At 35.2% G+C, this 25266-nt stretch overlaps 1 protein-coding gene and 1 long non-coding RNA gene across 2 annotated transcripts; one reads left to right on the top strand and one right to left on the bottom strand.

The window, feature by feature from the left end:
• Positions 1–8123: 8123 nt before the first annotated feature.
• On the top strand, positions 8124–9475 carry LOC117341882. Its single transcript, XM_033903742.1, has 3 exons — positions 8124–8378; positions 8802–8920; positions 9090–9475. The coding sequence occupies exons 1-3, from the start codon at positions 8124–8126 to the stop codon at positions 9220–9222; spliced, it is 507 nt and encodes a 168-aa protein (XP_033759633.1). The 3' UTR covers positions 9223–9475.
• An 8153-nt stretch (positions 9476–17628) lies between these two features.
• Positions 17629–19545, bottom strand: LOC117341614. The gene is made up of 3 exons (XR_004535679.1): positions 19291–19545; positions 18803–18878; positions 17629–18703 (listed from the first exon to the last, which is right to left on the bottom strand). It is a non-coding gene; the product is annotated as an uncharacterized LOC117341614 (long non-coding RNA).
• Between the last annotated feature and the right edge of the window lie 5721 nt (positions 19546–25266).

Raw genomic sequence — 25266 nt, 5'->3', positions numbered from 1 at the left:
AAATTTGAGAAAGATCCCTTCAGTACTTTCTGAGAAATAGCGATAACAAACTTCAATTGTCAAAATCCAAGATGGCTGCCTGTCGGCCATGTTATTTTCAGATTGGTCTCAAAATGCAATATGCATAACCAGGCACCGAGGGGAACCTACATATGAAATTTGAGAAAGATCCCTTCAGTACTTTCTGAGAAATAGCGATAACAAACTTCAATTGTCAAAATCCAAGATGGCTGCCTGTCGGCCATTTTTTTCCCTGATTGGTCTCAAAACGCAATATGCATAACTAGGCACCAAGGGGCCCCTTCATATGAAATTTGAGAAAGATTCCTTCAGTACTTTCTCAGAAATAGCGATAACAAACTTCAATTGTCAAAATCCAAGATGGCTGCCTGTCGGCCATGTTATTTTCAGATTGGTCTCAAAATGCAATATGCATAACTAGGCACCACGGGGGAACCTTCATATGAAATTTGAGAAAGATCCCTTCAGTACTTTCTCAGAAATAGCGATAACAAACTTCAATTGTCAAAATCCAAGATGGCTGCCTGTCGGCCATGTTGTTATCCAATTGGTCTCAAAATGCAATATGCATAACTAGGCACCAAGGGGAACCTTCATATGAAATTTGAGAAAGATCCCTTCAGTACTTTCTCAGAAATAGCGATAACAAACTTCAATTGTCAAAATCCAAGATGGCTGCCTGTCGGCCATGTTGTTTTCCGATTGGTCTCAAAACGCAATATGCATAACTAGGCACCAAGGGGAACCTACATATGAAATTTGAGAAAGATCCCTTCAGTACTTTCTGAGAAATAGCGATAACAAACTTCAATTGTCAAAATCCAAGATGGCTGCCTGTCGGCCATGTTGTTTTCCGATTGGTCTCAAAACGCAATATGCATAACTAGGCACCAAGGGGAACCTTCATATGAAATTTGAGAAAGATCCCTTCAGTACTTTCTGAGAAATAGCGATAACAAGAATTGTTTACGGACGGAGGGACGGACGGAGGGACGGACGGACGGACGGACGACGGACCACGGACGCAGGGCGATTTGAATAGCCCACCATCTGATGATGGTGGGCTAACAAAATCGTGGGATATTTGATAATGGAATTAGTTGCCAAGAATGCGCAAAGGTCGGGCGCAATAACCGGCCTGACACTGAAGCAAGTGTTGGCTGCATTAAGGAGAGAAGAACATTTCGTTATTACTGTCACTCAGCACAAAACCTCATACATCGCACCAGCTTTGCTGGTGGTGTCATGCGCAACTTACGATATGTTAAAAACTTTTGTAGAAATCAGAAAGAAGTGTCCGTGCTTTTCATCAAAACAACAGGAATCCGCTCCATTCTTTCTGCATTGGGGGGTCGAGACCCCCCCATCCAAATGTCGGTTTGACCTCCAGTCAGCTGAACTACATAATAAATAAGTTCTGGGGAAGTTGCGGCCAAAGTGGCACCATCACCACTTAACGGATACGGAAATCGACTGCAACAGCAGTGAGAAAACAGCATCCGACAAACAATCAGAATGTACAAAGCGATACTTATGTAACAGGAGAAAGAGAAAATGCAGCGGATTTAAATTCCTTCTACTGCAACACAGACCTATCCTCCACATGGTCCATAGTACAAGGATTGAGTAATGACATGCCGGGTGTACCACAGGAAGAAACATTGGACAAGGTACCAGGTATGTAAATGTTTTAATTAAATTTTTCAACATACCACAATACTAATCATAATCGCACCGACAACATGAATTTGTATTTCAAAAGAACACTCTTACATGTTAGCATAATTTCAGTGTAATACAGTATTGAGATACAATATACCTTGTGGTAATACCATTGTACATAAATAAAGTCATTAAAACACCGATCTTAAAGGCTATAGCTTAAGTAACCACATTGACATTAAGAAAGAATTTTAATAAATTTATATTAATTACAGTTCCATCACCACAAATGATTAATATGTTGGAGATTGTAACTGATCCAGCTATCAGAGATTGGTTAACGAGATGTTTAAACCATTTCAAAAAGTCAACATGTCACCATTCCAACATGGATAACTGCTTTGAAGTAAGTACCTGGGCATGACATTCTCAGTTAAAATTGTACTCTCAAACTGTGTCTTGCATTTAAAGCCTAAACTACAAATCCAAAACTTACTTAGGATTATATGCTGTATACAAAATGTATGTCAGAGTGATGTATTATATGTGTATCAAGTCATAGTTGTTATTTTCCATGTAATTCTAACTTTAATTTTGTTACTCTCTCAGTCTGTTATTGGTGCAGAGAGTTGAAACTAACTTGAAACATACCTGGTATTATAAAATTATGAAAAGATCTTGATTCCTCTCAAAGTATTATAATGATTATCATTATTTCAGAAAAGTTGTTTAGCTTCACATTATTAAATCTATTCAAAAAGGGACAAGCATGAATTTCCCTGATTGCTATTATAATAGTTTACTTCAAAATAGTTCTAAATATTTATAAAAATTGTAGACTGCACCTGTCGCTCAAGGCCAAACATTTGTTCCTTGGAAACGTTCAGACTGGGGTTCATACTCCAACAGTATGAACACACCTTCATTTGCAGTAGGAAGTGAGGCGCAAGAACAGAGTAGCTACTTGAACCAGACAGATTTCAATTACAATATGGTATATTGCATTTCTAACATAATGGATACTTTATCTTTCTAATTTTTAATAATTCATTAAAAACGAAAGTAATATTTGGTTATGTTTCCCATTATTAGTGTTTCATTATCCAGATTAGTATACTGAAAGCAATAATATAACCTTCTTAAATGTATGTTTAACAACAATTATTAACTTATTGGTTATTTTGAATGTTGTTTTAAGTTATAATTAAATAAAAGAAAACATAGATAAAAGAAAAATTCTAATAAAAGTGATGTACATGTACTAAACTAGGTAATATGAATAATGATGTTTTAATAGCTTTTCTAATGAAGAGCAGACAAGAATTTACTTCAGTTATTATTGCATTGCAGGGGGATTCTCAACACTTGACACATAGAAACAGTTATGTCAATTTAGACTCTCAGGATAAAGAAGTGATTTTTTCATCTTGTAAATGACTTTAAATAAATTGATTTCCTACTTTAATTCTTCGGGTCCAAACGAGCTTAAACTTTTCAGGAGTGTAGTAGATATAGAAAGGAAGACAAAATGTTTAAATGTGTTTGAGACTGTTGGAAATCAAAGATGGCTACCTGGCATATATTGAAAAGAGAGCACTAATTGTGATATTTCAATGAAACTTGTCCAAACTGGTTCTAAGGTGATCTTTAAAAATGTCCTACACTTTATCTTCGGCCTATTTAACATCTGATTAACTTCCTAAGAGTTATGTGAGTGGAAACATCATGCTGACAAAGCTGTTTGTGACATGTATGTACAATATAACTTGTACGTAGTAATTTATGAATAAATTTCAGAGGGTTCTTTTTTTTTAAGAAAATAAATGTGTCTTAAGAATGTTGGCCAATGAAAACATTTTTCATGGTTGTTACAGATGTATCCAGAAGCCCTTCCCACACTTGCTCCAGTGCCTCCTAATCTCCATTCATCTAACAGCACTTCAGTGATGGTAAGAATTTGCTTTATATCTTGAAACAGAAAGTGAATGTACATGTACCTGTTGTAACACAATCCAATGTATGTATCTATTTCAAATCTGAACAGAATAGCATAAGATTGGAAGTAAAGTCCACTAGAATACTATAAGCTGTTATGGAAATATATGTGTCACTGTACTTGAAGTGTTTCAATTCTTTACAGGATCATTCAACAACTCTCAGAAGATCTCCACGGAAATCACAGAATGAACAGCATGACCTTGAGAACAGTGTTGAAGATGTAAGTATTTCTGCCTTATTCATTTTATGTTATCTTGATAAATTCTACAAAGTGTCCCTCAAGAAAATGAAAAACAGGAAATGATTAGCATGTTTCATGGTTATTGCAGATGTATCCAGAAGCGCTTCCCACACTTAATCCATTGCATTCCACACCTCTGAGAAATTTCATAATACACAACATGACATTGAGGACAGTCCAAAGGGTGTTGACGATGTAGGTATTTTTTCAGTATTTGACTTTATAATTTGTTACATAGCAGATAAGACCAAATTTCTTACTCTGACATTGTTCCTTACAACTGCCAAGGCTCTCTGTGAAACCTTTTTAACTGTTCCTTTAAAATAAGAAGCAGTCATCTAAATGAAAATCATATAAACATATTACATTTTATTATATGGCAGTTATTTTTTATGAACAGAAATGTAATGTTTCTAACCATGCTCTTCTTGTTTCATTTAGAAAGTAAAACTCCTTGAGAAGTATGGCTTCATGGTGTCTGGTGAGAGGCTTCGCCATGCATCCCAGTTAGCAAAGAAGGCAGGCAAGCCCTGGTACTCGTTAACAATGAAACTGATGCCTCTTTTATTTGAAGAGAGGGAGATGGCTCAATCACGAGGACAGGGACTTGCAAGCAGAAAAGAAGGAGACCATCGACCAGACTTGGACAAACTTCGTCTCTCTGCCATCAAAGGTGAGAATATAAGAATATTCCTCACACACTCAAAGGATATATATATTGTGTCAATTGTGACTGAAGAAGGGAATTCTTATTATAAGTTGTTTTCTGTATTAAATGTGTCAAATTAAACTTTTCATTAATTATGCATTCAGTCCTAATGTTTCACACAATGCATATCATATGCTCGTGATACAATACCATTTGCATATGAACCTGAAAGCAAAACCTGAAAGTATAATGCTTGAAAATCATGAACTTTCTGAAATAACACAAATTCAATTTGTTCTTTGATATAAGTTTAGGATACATTTTTGAGAAAAGCAGGGAAATTTACAATGCAACATTTTTTTTCCAGACTTCATAATAGCTTTCTGCAGAAAGAACCAGCTGGTGGTGCCTGATCTTAAAGGATCAGCTACGCCAGAAAGAAATCTTTAAATGCCTGAAATCATTCTCAGAAAAAGCCATAATAGATATTATGATAGAAGTGGTATTAATGTAATAAAACACTCTGATATTTCAATGAACAGATTTAGACATAGAAGTATTTATTTAGTTATATTTATATTTTTTTATTATTTTTTTTTCAGACCATCTACAAGCTCTGATAGAGCTACCAGCCAGGTGCTCAACTCAGCATTCAGAGCACTTAATGCTCCAAAGGAGTTTGATGTCGTGGAGAGCAACATCCAGGTTAATGAAAACTTGCAGCAGCGGTTTGGTTTGTTTGTTTTTGTTTAACGTCCTATTAACAGCCAGGGTCATTTAAGGACGTGCCAGGTTTGGAGGTGGAGGAAAGCCAGAGTACCCGGAGAAAAACCACCAGCCTACGGTCAGTACCTGGCAACTGCCCCACGTAAGTTTCGAACTCGCAACCCAGAGGTGGAGGGCTAGTGATAAAGTGTCCCGACACTTTAACCACTCGGCCACCGCGGCCCCTTTGCAGCAGCGGATGACGACCCTGGAAAATTGGGTATTTGCCCTACAACAAGAGGTTAATCAGCAAAGAGCTCATATCAACTGGTTACACAATGTACAGCAAGTAAGCATTGTTTAGATTAACTTCATAAAATACTTTTATTAGGTCACCTGGCCCTGAGCTTATAGCATGGCTCTGGCACAGCATCTGTTATGTGTTCTTTGTCAACATTCCGTATCAAAATTTAACAAGGCGCTTTTAATATTGAATGGCTATTCAACTACATTAATTTTGGCCTAATGCATTTTTTGAAAAATGTCAAGCTGAACTTCGGTTATAAAGAGGTTTTACTGTATGTAGCTTGAGATTGTAAAGTCAAATCAAAGTTATACAATTTTTGTTTCTTAAGTTCAGCAATGTTTTCCTTTTACATTTCATAAGCACAAACGTCCAATGATGACCAAAATGAGCTGGTTCACGATGATGCACCGAAGGTCCCCAGCACATCCTCCATAAACAGTAAGTTGCATCTTTTTTTTAAAATGTTTATATCAAAGTTTAAGTTTCAAAGATTTTAATAGAGAAACAAATGATGATTATGTAACCGTTATGCAGTGTGAAAATTAGACTTGGTAAGAAAACATGTATATTGGTCCTTAACACAGAAAAGGATGAGACCAAAGGCAACACCAAGGCAATGACTCATAGCTCTTCTGTTATTCAAACAGGGAACAAGCGAGCTGTGTAAGGCAAATTGTAACTTGTGTATATTTCTTTGTGTTTGTTGCAATATTGCAGATTATGATAACTCAGTGAAGCTTACTTTCAACATGTACAATTAAGATTATCTATAACTGGTATGAAGCATAATTTGAGGAGCATTCATGACTTTAAAGTAGTAACCTTGTATTCTCAAATTTAAAAGAAGAAAAATCACTTCTGTAATTTCATATTTTTTTATAAAGATATGGATGTTGTAAAAAATAGAGCCAAGGATCTGGTTGCATCAGCGTTGCAGAAGTACAACAGCAACACAAAGGGAACAGACCACAAGGAGTAAGTGAAGAATTACATTAAGTTGAATATGTTGAATTGATTATTGAGTGATAATTACATATTGGAAATATAAACATTGATGCCTGTGTTAGGATCATTATAGTACCCTGAGGATGACTGTAAATCTGATGTTTTCTTCCCTTGAAAACTCTCGAACTGTTATTATAAAACTCTTTCAAATGCACTGGAATTAATATGAATACTCGAGTATCACTAAAAGCGGCTAAACAATTGTTATACTCTTCACATCGTAACACGGTTTGGCAACATATTTTACCTTTCTAGTCACGATGTGGGCGGAGCTTCTATAATTTGCCATAAAAATACTTGTGTTGTTTATCTTTCGTAGATGAAATATTTAACTCAAAAATATCTCATTATGCTTGATGTCAATGCCCCCGACCCCCTTTGTGAGGTGGGGACTCCTACATTCCATATTTGGCCTCTTAAGTGAAAAATTATTGTGAACCCTGAGTAATGGTGGATAACAGCAACAACTTGCAAATTTGCATTAAACATTCATTTAAACTATTCAATTCTGGGATACCAGAGTTCTACATTTTCTAAGGAGTAAAGAAGTACTTGTTCTTTCATTTCAGCTGTGTAAGCATGAAAGAATTTCTGAAGAGGTCAGGAGCCTGAAGAAGAAGATCAACAGATTTCAGGCTCCTATGTCAGCAACCCCCACCAACATGCCGCCAACTCCAGCAACCCCCACCAACATGCAGTCAACTCCACCAACCATCGCATCGCCAACTCCACCAACCATCGCATTGCCAATTCCCACATCACCCCCCCCCCCCCCCCCCCCCCCCCCCCCCCCCCAACATTGTTAATTCCACCATCCCCTATTGATTCATCCTGTGAATTTTACAATGGGTTTTCAATAAGCGATAAGCGATTTACATGACTCTATGAGTCATGTAGACAGATTGCATTCTGGGGTCAAGGTTTTGTTACCAAAACTCTTCACCCCAGAATACATACTGTCACACAGTGTATCTGGTAAAGCTCCCAACTCCAAGTTGGCCAGCAAACCCAAATTTCTTATGAAAAGTTGTTGATAGTTTTGTTGGCTTATTAAAAGCAATATGAAGTTAAAATGTTTCTCATTTATTTTTTGATAGGATTATTCCAGTGAAAAATCTACCTGACCAGGGGCCTCCTACTTCTACATGCGGTGGGTTAGTATAGGACTGGCTAAATATAACTACAATACAGTTTTTAAAGTTGGAGTCTCAGGGTAAGAAAGATATTTTACTGGAATAGCCCATACCTATTTCCAAGCCTAAAATTAATTAAATTTAATATTTGCTGAGTATTTTTGTGTAAATTTATCGTATTCATTGCTTATCAAGTATCTCATTCTTGTTTTACCATGATCTGACCATGTTTTCAGCATATTTGGACCATGGTCTGACCATGGTTTGACATGTTTTCACTGCTTTTGACCATGGTCAGAACATGGTTTGACCATCGTCTGACCATGTTTTCACTGCTTTTGACCATGGTCAGAACATGGTTTGACCATGGTTAACCATGTTTATTGACCATGGTCATTGGCAATGGTGCCAATTACCAGGACCATGGTCAACCATGGTCTCTGGGCCATGGTCGACCATGGTAAGACCATGGTCAACCATGGTTATTTGCAAATCATTTCGCCTGGGTCGCAGATAATGAATGTCCATCTTTTGAGACATTTAGCATCAACAGTGAAGCAGTTTGGACCACTATATGGCTTCTCTTGCTATGGATTTGAATCCATGAATAGCTATCTGAAAAGTATGGTACATGGTACAGGTCATGTAAATAGTCAGGTAATATACTTACAATAAAGCCAATTGAAGGGGGAGGTTTCATTGGACTCCATTGTCATTTTCTTGGAAAGGATAGAAATAATGCAATATATTTTCTTGTCATGTTTCTCCTTCATCAAGGCAACCACACAATGTGCCTGTTTTTTTCCATTGAACTTCTTCATGTAGGCATCAGTGCCCTACCTGGCAACCAAGAGATGATCGAGGCAAGGAGATGAGCTTTAATGGAAAGATTACCCTCTAGGGTATATCAACGTCTATTCCTACAATGAAATTTAACAATTTTAAGTTATTTTACATTTGGACTTATTACTGTTTCTTGCAAATATCACATAAATTTTTAATAAACATTCTTGTTAAAAGATGATGGTGGCAGCAACAGACACCAAGAGACTTTTTTGAATGTTAAACACCTTTTTTCAGGTCTGTTTTGCTGTCGGAATGTCTAAGCAGATTTCCAATCTGATACAGCAATATATTCATGGGAACATTGATGACACCATTAAGTCTCTTGCAGAATCACTTGGTTCAAAACTTATTAAGTAAGTTAAAACAAGAATGCAATAAAAAAGGAACATAAACAATGCTTTTGCTTTTAACTTGATCTTAGTATTTTAAAGTGCTACATATATATACACACAATTTATTTATTTCTTCATCTGCTTTCATGATGTCATACATTAATGAGAAAATTTGCAACAATCATTTCAGAGAAGATAGAACTGTTAAAGGAAGAGTGACAGCACTAGGGCAGAGGAGACCACTTAACCCAGCTTCAAGCTACTACAATGCAGTATATGCAGATATTCGTGCCAGCAACCCCTCTGTATTCCTTCGACTTTAGAATGGCGAGGAAGTATTGTACTCAAAGGAATACCAAAACAGGAAAACCAGGAACTCTTACACAATTTGCTTTATCAACAACCAAGAGGAAACGTATGGTTCCATTGTCACATTCATCTGCACGTCAAAGAATTATGTTGTTGTTGAGAAATTCCACACTGCAGAATTCAAACTGACCCAGGAGGACAAAGGAGCTATCACCAACACACAAATGTCGGAATTCAATAGACTTTGTGAACATATTATGATAGTGTCTGAGGCAACAGAGTGCTAAATTATCCCAGTAGAAAAAATTGTAACAAAATGTGTTTTCATGAAAATTGGCCCTGATCTCATCTTCTTGAGCAAACCACCAAATCTTGGAGCACAATTGAAGGTTATAATATCTGGTAGAGATTAAACACTTATACAACTTCATGTAAGATTGTTAGTACTCTTTAGTTTTTTGTTAAGTTTATGTTATATATTAATCAATTCACTACCAAGTTGAGGTAGTACTCATATATATAAATATATATATTACAATGAACGTCATATATGGTTCACATGCTGACATCATTATAGGGTTAATTTTTATGAGAGATGATCATTGGAATATTTAATAAAGCTGAACCTTCCTTAATGATAAGTGTTCTTTTTATTAGTCTAGATCTCCTACTGGTGAAACAAGAGACTATAGGTATGAAACTTGTGTTCTATACCAGTTCTAATTAAATTTTGGAAATAAAAAGCAATGATTTGCCACTAGAATTTACATATCAGTGAAATTCCAGTGCCACTGGAATTGTTTCCCAGTGGAAATATTTTCCAATGGAATACCATTGCAATTGGGTTATTTCCACTGGAATGGAATTTTACCACTGGAATTCCACTGACACTGGATTTTTTTTCCACTGGTATTACAGTTTTGCAGTGGTATTCCACTGGAAATCCGAGATTCCAGTGGAATTCCAGTGGATTTCAGTGGAATTCCAGTGAAATTTTCTGTGGGGTTATGACACAAGCACTACAGTCAGGTGTCACATTCAGTGAAAAAGGAGCAAGTGGAGGAAACTAACGAAACCCCAGCTCTGCCATCGCTCACAAATCCCAAGGATGATGGTTCATCAACTTCCTCCAATTTGTCCTCTCCAAAGAAGAGGAAATTCACCAGCAGTGACATGGAAGACTGGCTGGATGATGTAGTGTGTGTTGGGGAAAGTCAACAACCGAAGTGTGACACTATCAGCTCGGAGGTAGCTAGATATATCAGTGCTGTAATTCCACAGGAAGATCTACATCTTCCAATTCTGGAGTGGTGGAAAAAGAATGACACATTCTATCCGCATCTGAAGGTTTTGGAAAGGAAATACCTTTCCATCCCTGCTTCATCTGTTCCTTCAGAACGTGTTTTCAGCTTGTAAAATACAATGTAAAAGTGCCTGTTGGATGAAAATAAAGCTCAATGTCGTTTTTTAAAGTTTGTTTTCTTGTTTATTAACTGTATAGAGTATATTGTATAGACATCAGAGCTACAAACACCAAATAACACTTAATAAAGGCAACTTTATATATTTTAGGCATTTTTATGGTCAATTTAGTAGAAATAGTCAATTTCCGATTATAATCGATAATCGTTCACTGGAGGCCTACCGATTATCGATTGTGATTCTGCCAACCGATTCCCATCACTACGGAGTACGGATCTATAGATTTGTTGTACAGATCTATACAATGTAATTGCTCCAATCAAGTTTTTAATGGATTGGTTTGTTTAAACTGTATCATATAGTTGGTTTCAACTCTTTCAAACTGGACAAATAAATGTTTTATAAATTATATACCCTACTATTATGCCGTCGTCAAACTATGACATCATAAAATAATGTGCTGAATAAAATTCATAATCCCCTGAAGAGCGGCACGATGTACCCGTGAAAGTACTAGGGAGACAGCAGATCTGTGTTTGACTTTTTATCTTATATATATATAATTGTTTATTTATCGGGGTATTGTCACCCTTGCAGTCAGTGAAGTGTCAGAATTTCGTTACGGTCTGTGAGCAGGTCAGTTAACTGACCAATGCCCCACACATATGTCTTTCACCAGCCAGCAAGCGTTACCTGTCATAGGCCTAAGTGAATCTAACAAGATGAATAGGGGTTATCAAGACATATTCTCCAAAATCGGGAGAATACACTATGTTTTATATATACGATCGGGAGACGGGGCAGGGAGTCTGGAATCGGGAAATTCCCGACTAAATCGGGAAAGTTGGCAAGTATGTAAATGCCTTTTTGGCTGCTATTTTTGAAAATGACACTAAAAATGACTTTAAGAATTACACTTGATCTGTTGATTTTGAAGGTAAAAAAAGGTTATGTAAAGTCAGTTTTGAATTCTGAATTTCCTATTATTCAATTTTGCAATATTCTGATAAATTAATAATTACATTTGCTTCTAAAAATCAATTATTTTTAATTATCACATTTTTACTATGCACTACAAAGTTTGTGTAACCGAAAGGCTTGATCGACCCACTTTACAGCCGAGTAATTGTTTCTTATTAAAAAAAAGAAGAAAAACCAATATTGCTTCTTTCATTAAGCTGACCTGTGGAGCTGACGAGCAATACAGGCTCATTGGGCCTTTTCTTATACACAAGTAGAATCAATCTTTGTTGAACACAATTTAAATCATGAATCATTTTATCGTTAATTAGTCTATATGACTTAAATTTTATAAAGAATTCTAAAGCTAGTATTTGATTATGTGTTAATGTACAATAATACAAAAAAACTTGTCTAATTACTGCATGCAGATCAAACATGTTTATTAGTGTCTCTCCACTAGCTGAAATATTCTATTGGATGATCATAGTACATATTCAAAATTTTAACTTTTTATGACATTTTTGAATTGCAGTGGTTAACAGTTAAACTGTAAAAAAAATATAATAATTCTTCAATTTCAACCAAATTTATGATGGAAGATTTTTTTTTGTTGACAAGAAAAGCTATTGGTTCTACATGACAACAATTAACATGTTTGAACTCCAGCAAGATCATTCATGTAGTTCCCAATATGTCTAAATATTCATGCATATTTATTTAATGATTTCAGGATACATGTAATAACAATAAGCAGCTCCTCGTTCAAGGAAGGCCCAACGTTAGAATCAGCAAGCAGCAACTTGAAGCAGTATTGAGGAAAAGTGGGGGTAGTCCCACCTACTTAGCCAGGCATTTGCTAATGGTCTTCTTTGACCAGGACACCTTAGCAAAGAGTTGTGCCAGAGGGACTAGTAATCGGCCAGCTCTAGACAAAGAGATTTTGAGCGCAATACTGGGTGAGTTTATGATGTTTACAACTTGATAAGTAATTAAATTATGCAGTTTTTAAAGGGATTATGCTCATGAGAATGATATTCGCAAAAAATTATGAATAATTTACTTTGTATATAAATATAATTCTGCCAGAACGTTAATTCTTGTCAGGTCTGGAGTGGACAACATGATCTGGTGTTTCACACCGATAAAAGACCAGTTAGACCATACCAAGATATAAAAAATTTAAACATTTCATATAATAACTTTATTTTCAGTATTAGCATATAATTGATTATTTCATAAGGATCCACAACCAGGCTCGCATAATTAGAAATGCAAAATTGTGTGCATACATATGATTTGTGATCTGACTGTAGTACAAGTTTGTAGTTCTTTTCATTTTAGAGTAATGTGATGACAAAATATCCACAAGTGGGCGAAAGAACACTTATTCAAGCTGTAAATGGAAAGTGCTCAGATTTGAGGATGACCCTTAAACTGAAGTGACTGTGCACATGACTGATGCCACTTTGGTGTTTACCTACCCTACCTTCATGTTTGTTTTTTGTTTATTTGTTTATTTTTTTTGTTTTTTTTTTTTGAGATTTGTTTTTGGAAAATTTATCATTAAAGTAAGTACAAGAAATGTTGCATTGAAAATGTTATCATTATTCTGCATTTGTGGCACACCACACTTCTGATACTGTTGTTACAGCCCTGGATGAATTTAAGTATCCATTCCATGTTGACAGAGTTAAAAGGAATTGGAAATATAGCCTAAGACCATCCATTGTTTTTTATTGCAGAAACGACTTATGCCCATATCTGCATCTCATTTTCCAAATCTAGAAAGAACTATACTTTCAAGTATAAATCAAGTATACTTGAAGTATACTCTGACTATAGGTATTCATCAAGTATACTTGAAGTATACTCTGACTATAGGTATTCATCAAGTATACTTGAAGTATACTCTGACTATAGGTATACATCAAGTATACTTAAAGTATACTCTGACTATAGGTATACATCAAGTATACTTGAAGTATACTCTGACTATAGGTATACATCAAGTATACTTGAAGTATACTCTGACTATAGGTATACATCAAGTATACTTGAAGTATACTCTGACTATAGGTATACATCAAGTATACTTAAAGTATACTCTGACTATAGGTATACATCAAGTATACTTGAAGTATACTCTGACTATAGGTATTCATCAAGTATACTTAAAGTATACTCTGACTATAGGTATTCATCAAGTATACTTAAAGTATACTCTGACTATAGGTATACATCAAGTATACTTGAAGTATACTCTGACTATAGGTATTTCATCAAGTATACTTAAAGTATACTCTGACTATAGGTATTCATCAAGTATACTTAAAGTATACTCTGACTATAGGTATTCATCAAGTATACTTAAAGTATACTCTGACTATAGGTATTCATCAAGTATACTTAAAGTATACTCTGACTATAGGTATTCATCAAGTATACTTGAAGTATACTCTGACTATAGGTATTTCATCAAGTATACTTAAAGTATACTCCGACTATAGGTATACATCAAGTATACTTGAAGTATACTCTGACTATAGGTATTCATCAAGTATACTTAAAGTATACTCTGACTATAGGTATTCATCAAGTATACTTAAAGTATACTCTGACTATAGGTATTCATCAAGTATACTTGAAGTATACTCTGACTATAGGTATTCATCAAGTATACTTGAAGTATACTCTGACTATAGGTATTCATCAAGTATACTTGAAGTATACTCCGACTACTAGCAAGTAAATTTATTTCAAGTATATTTCAACTTATGTACATTAAATATACATTCTAACACATTCAAGTAAACTCTGAAGTACGTAATGGCTAACACTACCTAATTTGCATATAAATCAAAATACTTTAAGTATACTTTGCTTATAATCTGGCAAGTATACTTCAAGTGTACTTTAGACCATACTTAAAGTATACCTTAAGTATTAGAATGTTCTGTAAGGGTTGCCATCATAAGACTGTATATTGCCATCATAAGACTGGATATTGCCATCATGAGACTGGATATTGCCATCATAAGACTGGATATTGCCATCATAAGACTGGATATTGCCATCATAAGACTGTATATTGCCATCATAAGACTGGATATTGCCATCATGAGACTGGATATTGCCATCATAAGACTGGATATTGCCAACATAACACTGGATATTGCCACCTTAAGACTAGATATTGCCAACATAACACTGGATATTGCCACCTTAAGACTAGATATTGCCAACATAACACTGGATATTGCCATCGTAAGACTGGATATTGCCATCATAAGACTGGATATTGCCACCTTAAGACTAGATATAGCCAACATAACACTGGATATTGCCATCGTAAGACTGGATATTGCCATCATAAGACTGGATATTGCCATCATAAGACTGGATATTGCCACCATAAGACTGGATATTACCACCTTAAGACTAGATATTGCCAACATAACACTGGATATGCCATCGTAAGACTGGATATTGCCATCATAAGACTGGATATTGCCATCATAAGACTGGATATTGCCACCTTAAGACTAGATATAGCCAACATAACACTGGATATTGCCATCGTAAGACTGGATATTGCCATCATAAGACTGGATATTGCCATCATAAGACTGGATATTGCCACCATAAGACTGGATATTACCACCTGAAGACTGGATATTGCCACCTTAAGACTGGATATTGCCATAATAAGACTGGATATTACCACCTTAAGACTGGATATTGCCATCATAAGACTGGATATTGCCAACATAACACTAGATATTGCCATCATAAGACTGGATATTGCCATCATAACACTGGATATTGCCATCATAACACTGGATATTGCCATCATAAGACTGGATATTGCCACCATAAGACTGGATATTGCCATCATAAGACTGGATATTGCCATCATAAGACTGGATATTGCCACCATAAGACTAGATATTGCCAACATAACACTGGATATTGCCATCGTAAGACTGGATATTGCCAACATAAGACTGGATATTACCATCATAAGACTGGATATTGCCATCATAACACTGGATATTGCCACCTTAAGACTGGATATTGCCATCATAAGACTGGATATTGCCATCATAAGACTGGATATTGCCAACATAACACTGGATATTGCCATCATAAGACTGGATATTGCCAACATAACACTGGATATTGCCACCTGAAGACTGGATATTGCCACCTGAAGACTGGATATTGCCATCATAAGACTGGATATTACCACCTTAAGACTGGATATTGCCATCATAAGACTGGATATTGCCAATATAGCACTAGATATTGCCATCATATGACTGGATATTGCCATCATAACACTGGATATTGCCATCATAACACTGGATATTGTCATCATAACACTGGATATTGCCATCATAACACTGGATATTGCCATCATAACACTGGATATTGCCATTATTACCATCATAACACTGGATATTGCCATCATAAGACTGGATATTGCCATCATTAGACTGGATATTGCCATCATAACACTGGATATTGCCATCATAACACTGGATATTGCCATCGTAAGACTGGATATTGCCATCGTAACCTTCGATATTGCCATCATTAGACTGGATATTACCATCATAAGACTGGATATTGCCATCATAAGACTGGATATTGCCATCATAAGACTGGATGTTGCCATCATTAGACTGGATATTGCCATCATAACACTGGATATTGCCATCATAACACTGGATATTGCCATCGTAAGACTGGATATTGCCATCGTAACCTTCGATATTGCCATCATTAGACTGGATATTACCATCATAAGACTGGATATTGCCATCATAAGACTGGATGTTGCCATCATTAGACTGGATATTGCCATCATAACACTGGATATTGCCATCATAACACTGGATATTGCCATCGTAACCTTCGATTTTGCCATCGTAATCATGGATATTGCCATCATAACCTTCGATATTGCCATCGTAACCTTGGATATTACCATCATAACCATGGATATTGCCATCGTAACCATGGATATTACCATCATAACCTTCGATATTGCCATCGTAACCGTGGATATTACCATCATAACTATGGATATTGCAATCATAGAGACTGTCTCCCAGTGCGAGACAAATCTCCCTGAATTGTCTCCCGGACGAGAGCCTAAATTCCAATATTTGATAATTCCATCCAGTATCTGACTGACGCCATATTTGTAACATTATGTATTTGTAACAGTAGCTTTTTCACAAGTTTTTATGAGATTTGATTGAATTTAGCAATCTTATAGGTGGTGAATTTTCTGTAACACTTCTGTTTCACCTGGCAAGACATTTGAATGTTTTCTTAAACTTTGAAGTGAAAACTTGCTTTATTTTAAATGATGTAAAGCAATTCAAAGGACAATACCAGTAAGAAAAGCATGTCCTTAACAATATACCATGATATTGAAAACTATTTTTAAATTGTTTCATACACAAAAGATTGCGCTGATGGAACAACACTTTGGTCCCGATACAGCTTGGGAAAATGTGAAACGATACAGCTTGGGAAAATGTGAAATGATACAGCTAGGGAATATGTGAAACGATACGGCTTGGGAAAATGTGAAACGATACAGCTAGGGAAAATGTGAAATGATATAATACAGCTAGGGAAAATGTGAAATGATATAATACAGCTAGGGAAAATGTGAAATGATACAGCTTGGGAAAATGTTTCACAAACACATTCATCCTTATTGTTCCTTACTACATATCATTTCACGGGCAGGAAGGATTAAAATTATTTTATGTCTTCAAACAAAGACTGTCATATGTACAAAAATGAGGCTAGGTAAATTTAAACCTACAACAATATAACATTTGTAGAAAATCATCCTACAGAACTGAAAATAAAATCATCATATTAAAATACTCCACCATCAAATATCAATAGAGGCTGGTTAAAAAGCCATACCATTATCAACAAATCCATTTCACCTGTTGGTAAAATATAATAATAATAGTAATAATAAAAAAAAAAACATGCACATGTTTAAATTTTGAACACAAACATTTTTTACAACTTTAACAGAGTAAAAAGTATCAATGAACTTTTTAAATGTAAGTTTTATTTTTATAAAATAATATTTTGGTTGATGCATCATTTCTTTGCCAAACTAAAATGAACATCTTAAACAAAATTTTTGTGACAGATTGAGATGAAAATATTGTGAACAAAATCAAAACACTTAAAAATTGAAACATTTTAAATTGTCTGACCTGAACATGTCCAATACAAATCCCATTCCTGAATAATTACATCCAGATGGATAATTTAGGCCAAGTAAAAAGCCTATTTAATTAAGATAATAACAGAATTTCATGAATCTCAGTCCAACAACAATCCAGACACAATCACAAAACATAATTTGGTCTAAAATTCTTGTATACAAACAGATCAGGTCACACAGTTTATTTATATCAGTTATGACTCAATCTGTCAGAGATGTTAATCCCAACAAAGTTTGATTGAGCTTTAGTTTTTGATTTCCGTAAATCTCTTGGAAACACTCCATTATCAACCTGATGGGAGGACTGTTTACCTCTCCATTCCTTTGTCTGATTTCAGTCTATCCTACAAATCCTCCCTTGATGTGGTCAACTTTAGATTTCACTTTCTGTCCAAAAGTCTCATTGATATCTCCATCGATGCTTTGGCTCAATCTTCCTGATACCAGACACAGAAATTATTCTGAATCGTCTCTCCTCACCGGAATAGCAACACCAGCTGAACTGTACCTTTAGTTATTCTCACTTGAGCTACTCTCTGATAGCTCAATAACATGCCTAATAATTAACTTAGAAGGCTTACCTTCATTCTTCTTTGATTGACCTTTCAACTTGCCTTTGCCCTTTCCTTTACCTTTAACCTTTGACTTGCAGTGAATTATCTTCCTTTTTATTTTCTTCTTCTCTCTGCCAATGTCTTTTGCTTTTTGTACAATAACCCACTTTTGTCTCAGTTTGGAAGTTGGGGAAGAAGTAAGCACACTTATTTATTCTGATAGCAGATTGACAGAACTGTGTGCCTTTTCAGATTCTGGTTGAAAGTCTTGTCAAATCTTTGCTGGCTCTGAAAAATATAAGAAAATGTTGTATAAATGTTTTTGTTTGAAGGTTCAACATCCTTACAATCACCAGGTAATATCTGATAGAGCTACAGTCTACTAACCTTCTTTCTGTTCATCTGCTGCAACACAGGAAGGCGATTCTCATCCACTTCCTCATCCTGCCAAATAATTCTTTAACTTTATTAGATAAGGAAAACAACATGTCTGCATCTAAAATTAGGTCCAATTCAAAGTAAATTGTATCACATCAGAAGAATTTGCGAGTAAAGAGTAAACTCTTATATATTACCCCGGCCTGCAACTGCTCTCACTTGAACCTTGAAAGGTAATTACCAAAATATCTATCTGTAGATATTTTTCCCAAAATTTGAATTCAAAACATGCAAGAAATCATAACATTCGCCTAAAATAAATTCAGTAACATTAATATTAAGACCTCATGAAACCTCAATACAAAAATGTTGACACCATGGAACCAGAAAATGACCCAAGAAATTGACTTCAACTTGACCTAAGTGTAATCAAAGCTTGACAGATCATAACAGACTAATAAAAGTGAATTCTTCAAGAAATATTAAGGAAAGGATACTTTTAAGGTCAAGGTCAGGTCATGACCAGAAGACATCCCTCCAGTCATCTACCGTTTGGTTGAGGTGACCTTGACAAGACATCCTTCGACTTGTCTACCTTTGGGTTGAGGTGGTCAAAAGACATCCTTCGACTTGTCTACCTTTGGGTTGAGATGGTCAGAAGAAGGCATCCTTCGACTTGTCTACCTTTGGGTTGAGGTGACCTTGGTAAGACATCCTTCGACTTGTCTACCTTTGGGTTGAGGTGGCCAGGAGAAGACATCCTTCGACTTGTTAACCTTTGGGTTGAGGTGGCCAGAAGAAGACATCCTTCGACTTGTCTACCTTTTGGTCGAGGTGACCTTGACAAGACATCCTTCGACTTGTCTACCTTTGGGTTGGGGTGTCCAGAAGAAGACATCCTTCGACTTGTCTACCTTTTGGTCGAGGTGACCTTGACAAGACATCCTTCGACTTGTCTACCTTTGGGTTGGGGTGTCCAGAAGAAGACATCCTTCGACTTGTCTACCTTTGGGTTGAGGTGGCCAGGAGAAGACATCCTTCGACTTGTCTACCTTTGGGTTGAGGTGGCCAGGAGAAGACATCCTTCGACTTGTCTACCTTTGAGGTGGCCAAGAGAAGACATCCTTGGACTTGTCAACCTTTGGGTTGAGGTGGTCAGAAGAAGACATCCTTCGACTTGTCTACCTTTTGGTCGAGGTGACCTTGACAAGACATCCTTCGACTTGTCTACCTTTAGGTTGAGGTGGTCAAGACATCCTTCGACTTGTCTACCTTTAGGTTGAGGTGGTCAGAAGACATCCTTCGACTTGTCGACCTTTGGGTTGAGGTGGTCAGAAGAAGACATCCTTCCACTTGTCTACCTTTGGGTTGAGGTGGCCAGAAGAGACATCCTTCGACTTGTCTACCTTTCAATGAAGTTTCCCAATTAATAAAGTGGAAAAAATAATAAAAATTGCTTCTTTTACCTACTTGCTGACATTTTATAAATGATAACATTGCCATATCCGAGGCCATAAAGTATTTTCCAAACCTAACTAATATGAACGTTATCACTTCAAAGAGGTTACATCATCCTGTAGGCCTAGAGCTAGGTGTGTGATCTTTGTTCTGTTCGATCTTGATCATTAAAACGCTTTGGTAGCACACCACAGTAAGACAGCCTGGCCATGGGCATTTTTTTTGTTAAGCAAATAACTCCTGTATTATGATATGCATAAAAAATGAAAAAATAAATGTACACTATAATTGGTGTATTCAGTATGAAGTAGTACATACAGGCTTCACATTTATTAAAACAAAAATCAATAAATTGGTTCCGGATTTTAAATATCCGGATTTTCCGAACGTGTGTTTACACAGGAAATTTAGTTTTGCCTACAGCGCAAAATGGAAGCCCACAGAAAAGGTAAGATAGCGGAAAAACTTAATTTACAACATATGTCCAAACCAGATTAATTCTGTCTATGGGATAGAGATATTTAATTTTAGATAGGTTTCAGAAAAAAAATTGTGTAGAGAATTGTGCCATTTTGGGTCAAATATCATAATATTTTACAATTTTTGAGAATTTTTTAAGCTGTTACCATGGTATTCACAGCTCTAAAAATCACAGAAAATATCAGTTTACTTATCCTTCAGAGCTCTATCAAAATTGCAAATGTTGTACAGATTTCAAATATACATACTTTATTAGAGGTTATATGTAAGGTTAACTGGCAATGTTTACATATCTAAAACATGTGCCATATTTTTCAGAATTTGGCATTTTTACTGTACACTGCTACCTTTGTAATAGATGTCAGTGATTTCAAGCGCTAAAATGACCGACTGAAAAAGACACGAAGGTCTTGTTGGATTCAGTGATACATAAATTAGGATACTGATGGCAATTATCAAAATCATATATTGATATGTAAATTCTACTCAAAAATATGTGGACATATACAACGGCCCGCTGCGGGGCTTGCATTTGCTACACTATCAACTTCAAACTTTTTTTTTAATCACATTTTTCATAATTTTAATGTATTCAGTACTTATCTAGAGACCATGCAAAGAAAAAATACAAAACAAAAGAAATTTGTATGTCATATTTGTCACCGGAAGTCTTTAAAATTCTAGCCAATTATTGAAATAAAATCAATTTTCTCCAGTCATACTTGTTAAGATAATTATAGAATTATGTCTTTTATTAAACAACATTATAATGGACACTATAACGTGTTATGCGGAGTTCTATACCCCAACTTTTTAATTCAGTAGTTTAAAGTTGACCATGTTAGTTTCTATCAAAATGGCCCATTACCTGAGAGTGACCGATATTTATTCTACAATCATTCTATTTTACCCATATATATTATACTAAGTGATATTTAAGTATTATATATTAAAGATGATAATGTTGATGAACATTATATAAAATATATACCTATACATGTATGCTTTGTAAAATATACACTATGCAGATGGACGCGAGACTTAATTTCTCGCTTTTCATGTACTCCAAGTATAACCATGTGCCTGAATTCATTCAATTGTAAATTTATCACCAGGTTGAGCCCATACTCAGGTCTCAGATAACACCAAAAGAATACCAATTACCGGCCAAACTGAACTTTTAAAGCATACACATTGCTACAGTACTATTTGGAAACACTTGCACTTTTGTATAAAACAAATCACATACATGGTACCTATTCATTATCACATGTATGTAGCGAATGCAACTTAGCATGTATATGTAAATGTGAAGTCTGTATTTGTTATGTTTAGAGGTATTATATGTAAAAATTAAACAGATGTTAAGAATATGATATCAATCTGGATAAATATTTAAAATGAAATTATTACACACAAAATTGTACACGGGCAAATTTTTACAAATTTATCTTTCATGATCCTTTTATTTCACTTATTGTCTCCTTTTTTCATTACAAAATCCTGTGGCTCATCAAGATACAGAGATTGACTATAGTTTCCGTTGTTTTTCGTTTCTAGGCTATTCGATGAAATACTGCTTTTTTGCGTCACATTTGTGAAACAGATTATTATATAGGAGTTACCTCCCCTCATACAAGTTACTGTTGAAATATAATTAGTTTAAATTTGAGCTTTCCCATTGATGATCATAATCTAGATAACAACAAACATTTTAAATCCAGATCACGCTTAATCCACAATCCACCTAATAGGCCAAGAGTAGTTTTATATAATATTCAGATGACTACTGTACAGTATGGCTACAGTACAGTATCCCAATCATTTTTCAAGAGCACTTTTCGTAACGTAAGTTTATATAAATGTTTGTTTTTTAAACTGAAGTCCCTACATAATGACAATAGTCCAAACCAGTGTATCATCAACAAATCATGAAATTCTGCAGTACTTTAAGCTGAGAAACAATTAACCAACCTCTGTCCACAGTTGAGAAAGTCCGATCATGATCACCAGCCAGCGCTGCAATCATGTCTGCAGCCAGAGCATCCTGGGATAATTTTCCCGCGTCAAATATCGCCTACAAATCGGAAAACATCGACATTTACATCAAATATTAGAAAACAACACAGTCAGAAGATATCATATCTGTTACATTCAATTACTGTCAAAACGCAAGTACTATTCCTTACCATGGCAAACCTTCCGACAAGACCTGCAAGAAATATCAACACATCCTGTTGTTATAATGCCGGTAAGGTTGTACTAATTACAGCTCGGTAGAGTCCGGAAATTCCGACAACGCCCGGTAGTGTCCGGTAGAGTCCGGTACCGCGATATGAATCAACAGGCTAGGGCTCCTTTTCTTTTCTTTCACCTTTCATTGCAATTCAAGAGCAACGTTATGGCTTGTTGAAACATGTTTATATGTGTGTCTCTGTAGCAAGGGGGAATGAAAAACTAAATACATGTATTTAGATGACGGCTAGTGTCGACAGGATCTGTGTAGCGTGCACGTGCGCATCGTGTTGTACCCCGAGTCGTGAAGCAGGTTATATAACTTTAAAGGTTCGACCTTTTTATCCGCAGCGGCACGCGTAAAAAGTATCAACCTTCAATATCAGTGATTTCAAAGTTATAAAAACTGCGACAAAAGGGCGAAAATTGAAATGCAAAGGGGAATACAAAGAAATATATATAACTTATTATTTTTATAATATTTAGTTTAAGGAAAGTGATGTGAAATTATGATATTTTTTGGTTCAAAAATTTCTGTAAGGCCTAGAGCTAGGTGTGTGATCTTTGTTCTGTTCGATCTTGATCATTAAAACGCTTTGGTAGCACACCACAGTAAGACAGCCTGGCCATGGGCATTTTTTTTGTTAAGCAAATAACTCCTGTATTATGATATGCATAAAAAATGAAAAAATAAATGTACACTATAATTGGTGTATTCAGTATGAAGTAGTACATACAGGCTTCACATTTATTAAAACAAAAATCAATAAATTGGTTCCGGATTTTAAATATCCGGATTTTCCGAACGTGTGTTTACACAGGAAATTTAGTTTTGCCTACAGCGCAAAATGGAAGCCCACAGAAAAGGTAAGATAGCGGAAAAACTTAATTTACAACATATGTCCAAACCAGATTAATTCTGTCTATGGGATAGAGATATTTAATTTTAGATAGGTTTCAGAAAAAAAATTGTGTAGAGAATTGTGCCATTTTGGGTCAAATATCATAATATTTTACAATTTTTGAGAATTTTTTAAGCTGTTACCATGGTATTCACAGCTCTAAAAATCACAGAAAATATCAGTTTACTTATCCTTCAGAGCTCTATCAAAATTGCAAATGTTGTACAGATTTCAAATATACATACTTTATTAGAGGTTATATGTAAGGTTAACTGGCAATGTTTACATATCTAAAACATGTGCCATATTTTTCAGAATTTGGCATTTTTACTGTACACTGCTACCTTTGTAATAGATGTCAGTGATTTCAAGCGCTAAATGACCGACTGAAAAAGACACGAAGGTCTTGTTGGATTCAGTGATACATAAATTAGGATACTGATGGCAATTATCAAAATCATATATTGATATGTAAATTCTACTCAAAAATATGTGGACATATACAACGGCCCGGTGCGGGGCTTGCATTTGCTACACTATCAACTTCAAACTTTTTTTTTAATCACATTTTTCATAATTTTAATGTATTCAGTACTTATCTAGAGACCATGCAAAGAAAAAATACAAAACAAAAGAAATTTGTATGTCATATTTGTCACCGGAAGTCTTTAAAATTCTAGCCAATTATTGAAATAAAATCAATTTTCTCCAGTCATACTTGTTAAGATAATTATAGAATTATGTCTTTTATTAAACAACATTATAATGGACACTGTAACGTGTTATGCGGAGTTCTATACCCCAACTTTTTAATTCAGTAGTTTAAAGTTGACCATGTTAGTTTCTATCAAAATGGCCCATTACCTGAGAGTGACCGATATTTATTCTACAATCATTCTATTTTACCCATATATACTAAGTGATATTTAAGTATTATATATTAAAGATGATAATGTTGATGAACATTATATAAAATATATACCTATACATGTATGCTTTGTAAAATATACACTATGCAGATGGACGCGAGACTTAATTTCTCGCTTTTCATGTACTCCAAGTATAACCATGTGCCTGAATTCATTCAATTGTAAATTTATCACCAGGTTGAGCCCATACTCAGGTCTCAGATAACACCAAAAGAATACCAATTACCGGCCAAACTGAACTTTTAAAGCATACACATTGCTACAGTACTATTTGGAAACACTTGCACTTTTGTATAAAACAAATCACATACATGGTACCTATTCATTATCACATGTATGTAGCGAATGAAACTTAGCATGTATATGTAAATGTGAAGTCTGTATTTGTTATGTTATTGAGGTATTATATGTAAAAATTAAACAGATGTTAAGAATATGATATCAATCTGGATAAATATTTAAAATGAAA

This window comes from Pecten maximus, chromosome 14, assembly GCF_902652985.1.
Source record: "Pecten maximus chromosome 14, xPecMax1.1, whole genome shotgun sequence".
Lineage (NCBI taxonomy): Eukaryota > Metazoa > Mollusca > Bivalvia > Pectinida > Pectinidae > Pecten > Pecten maximus.
Note: the sequence above shows the minus strand (reverse complement) of the source record. Positions and strands in the feature narration are given on the sequence as shown.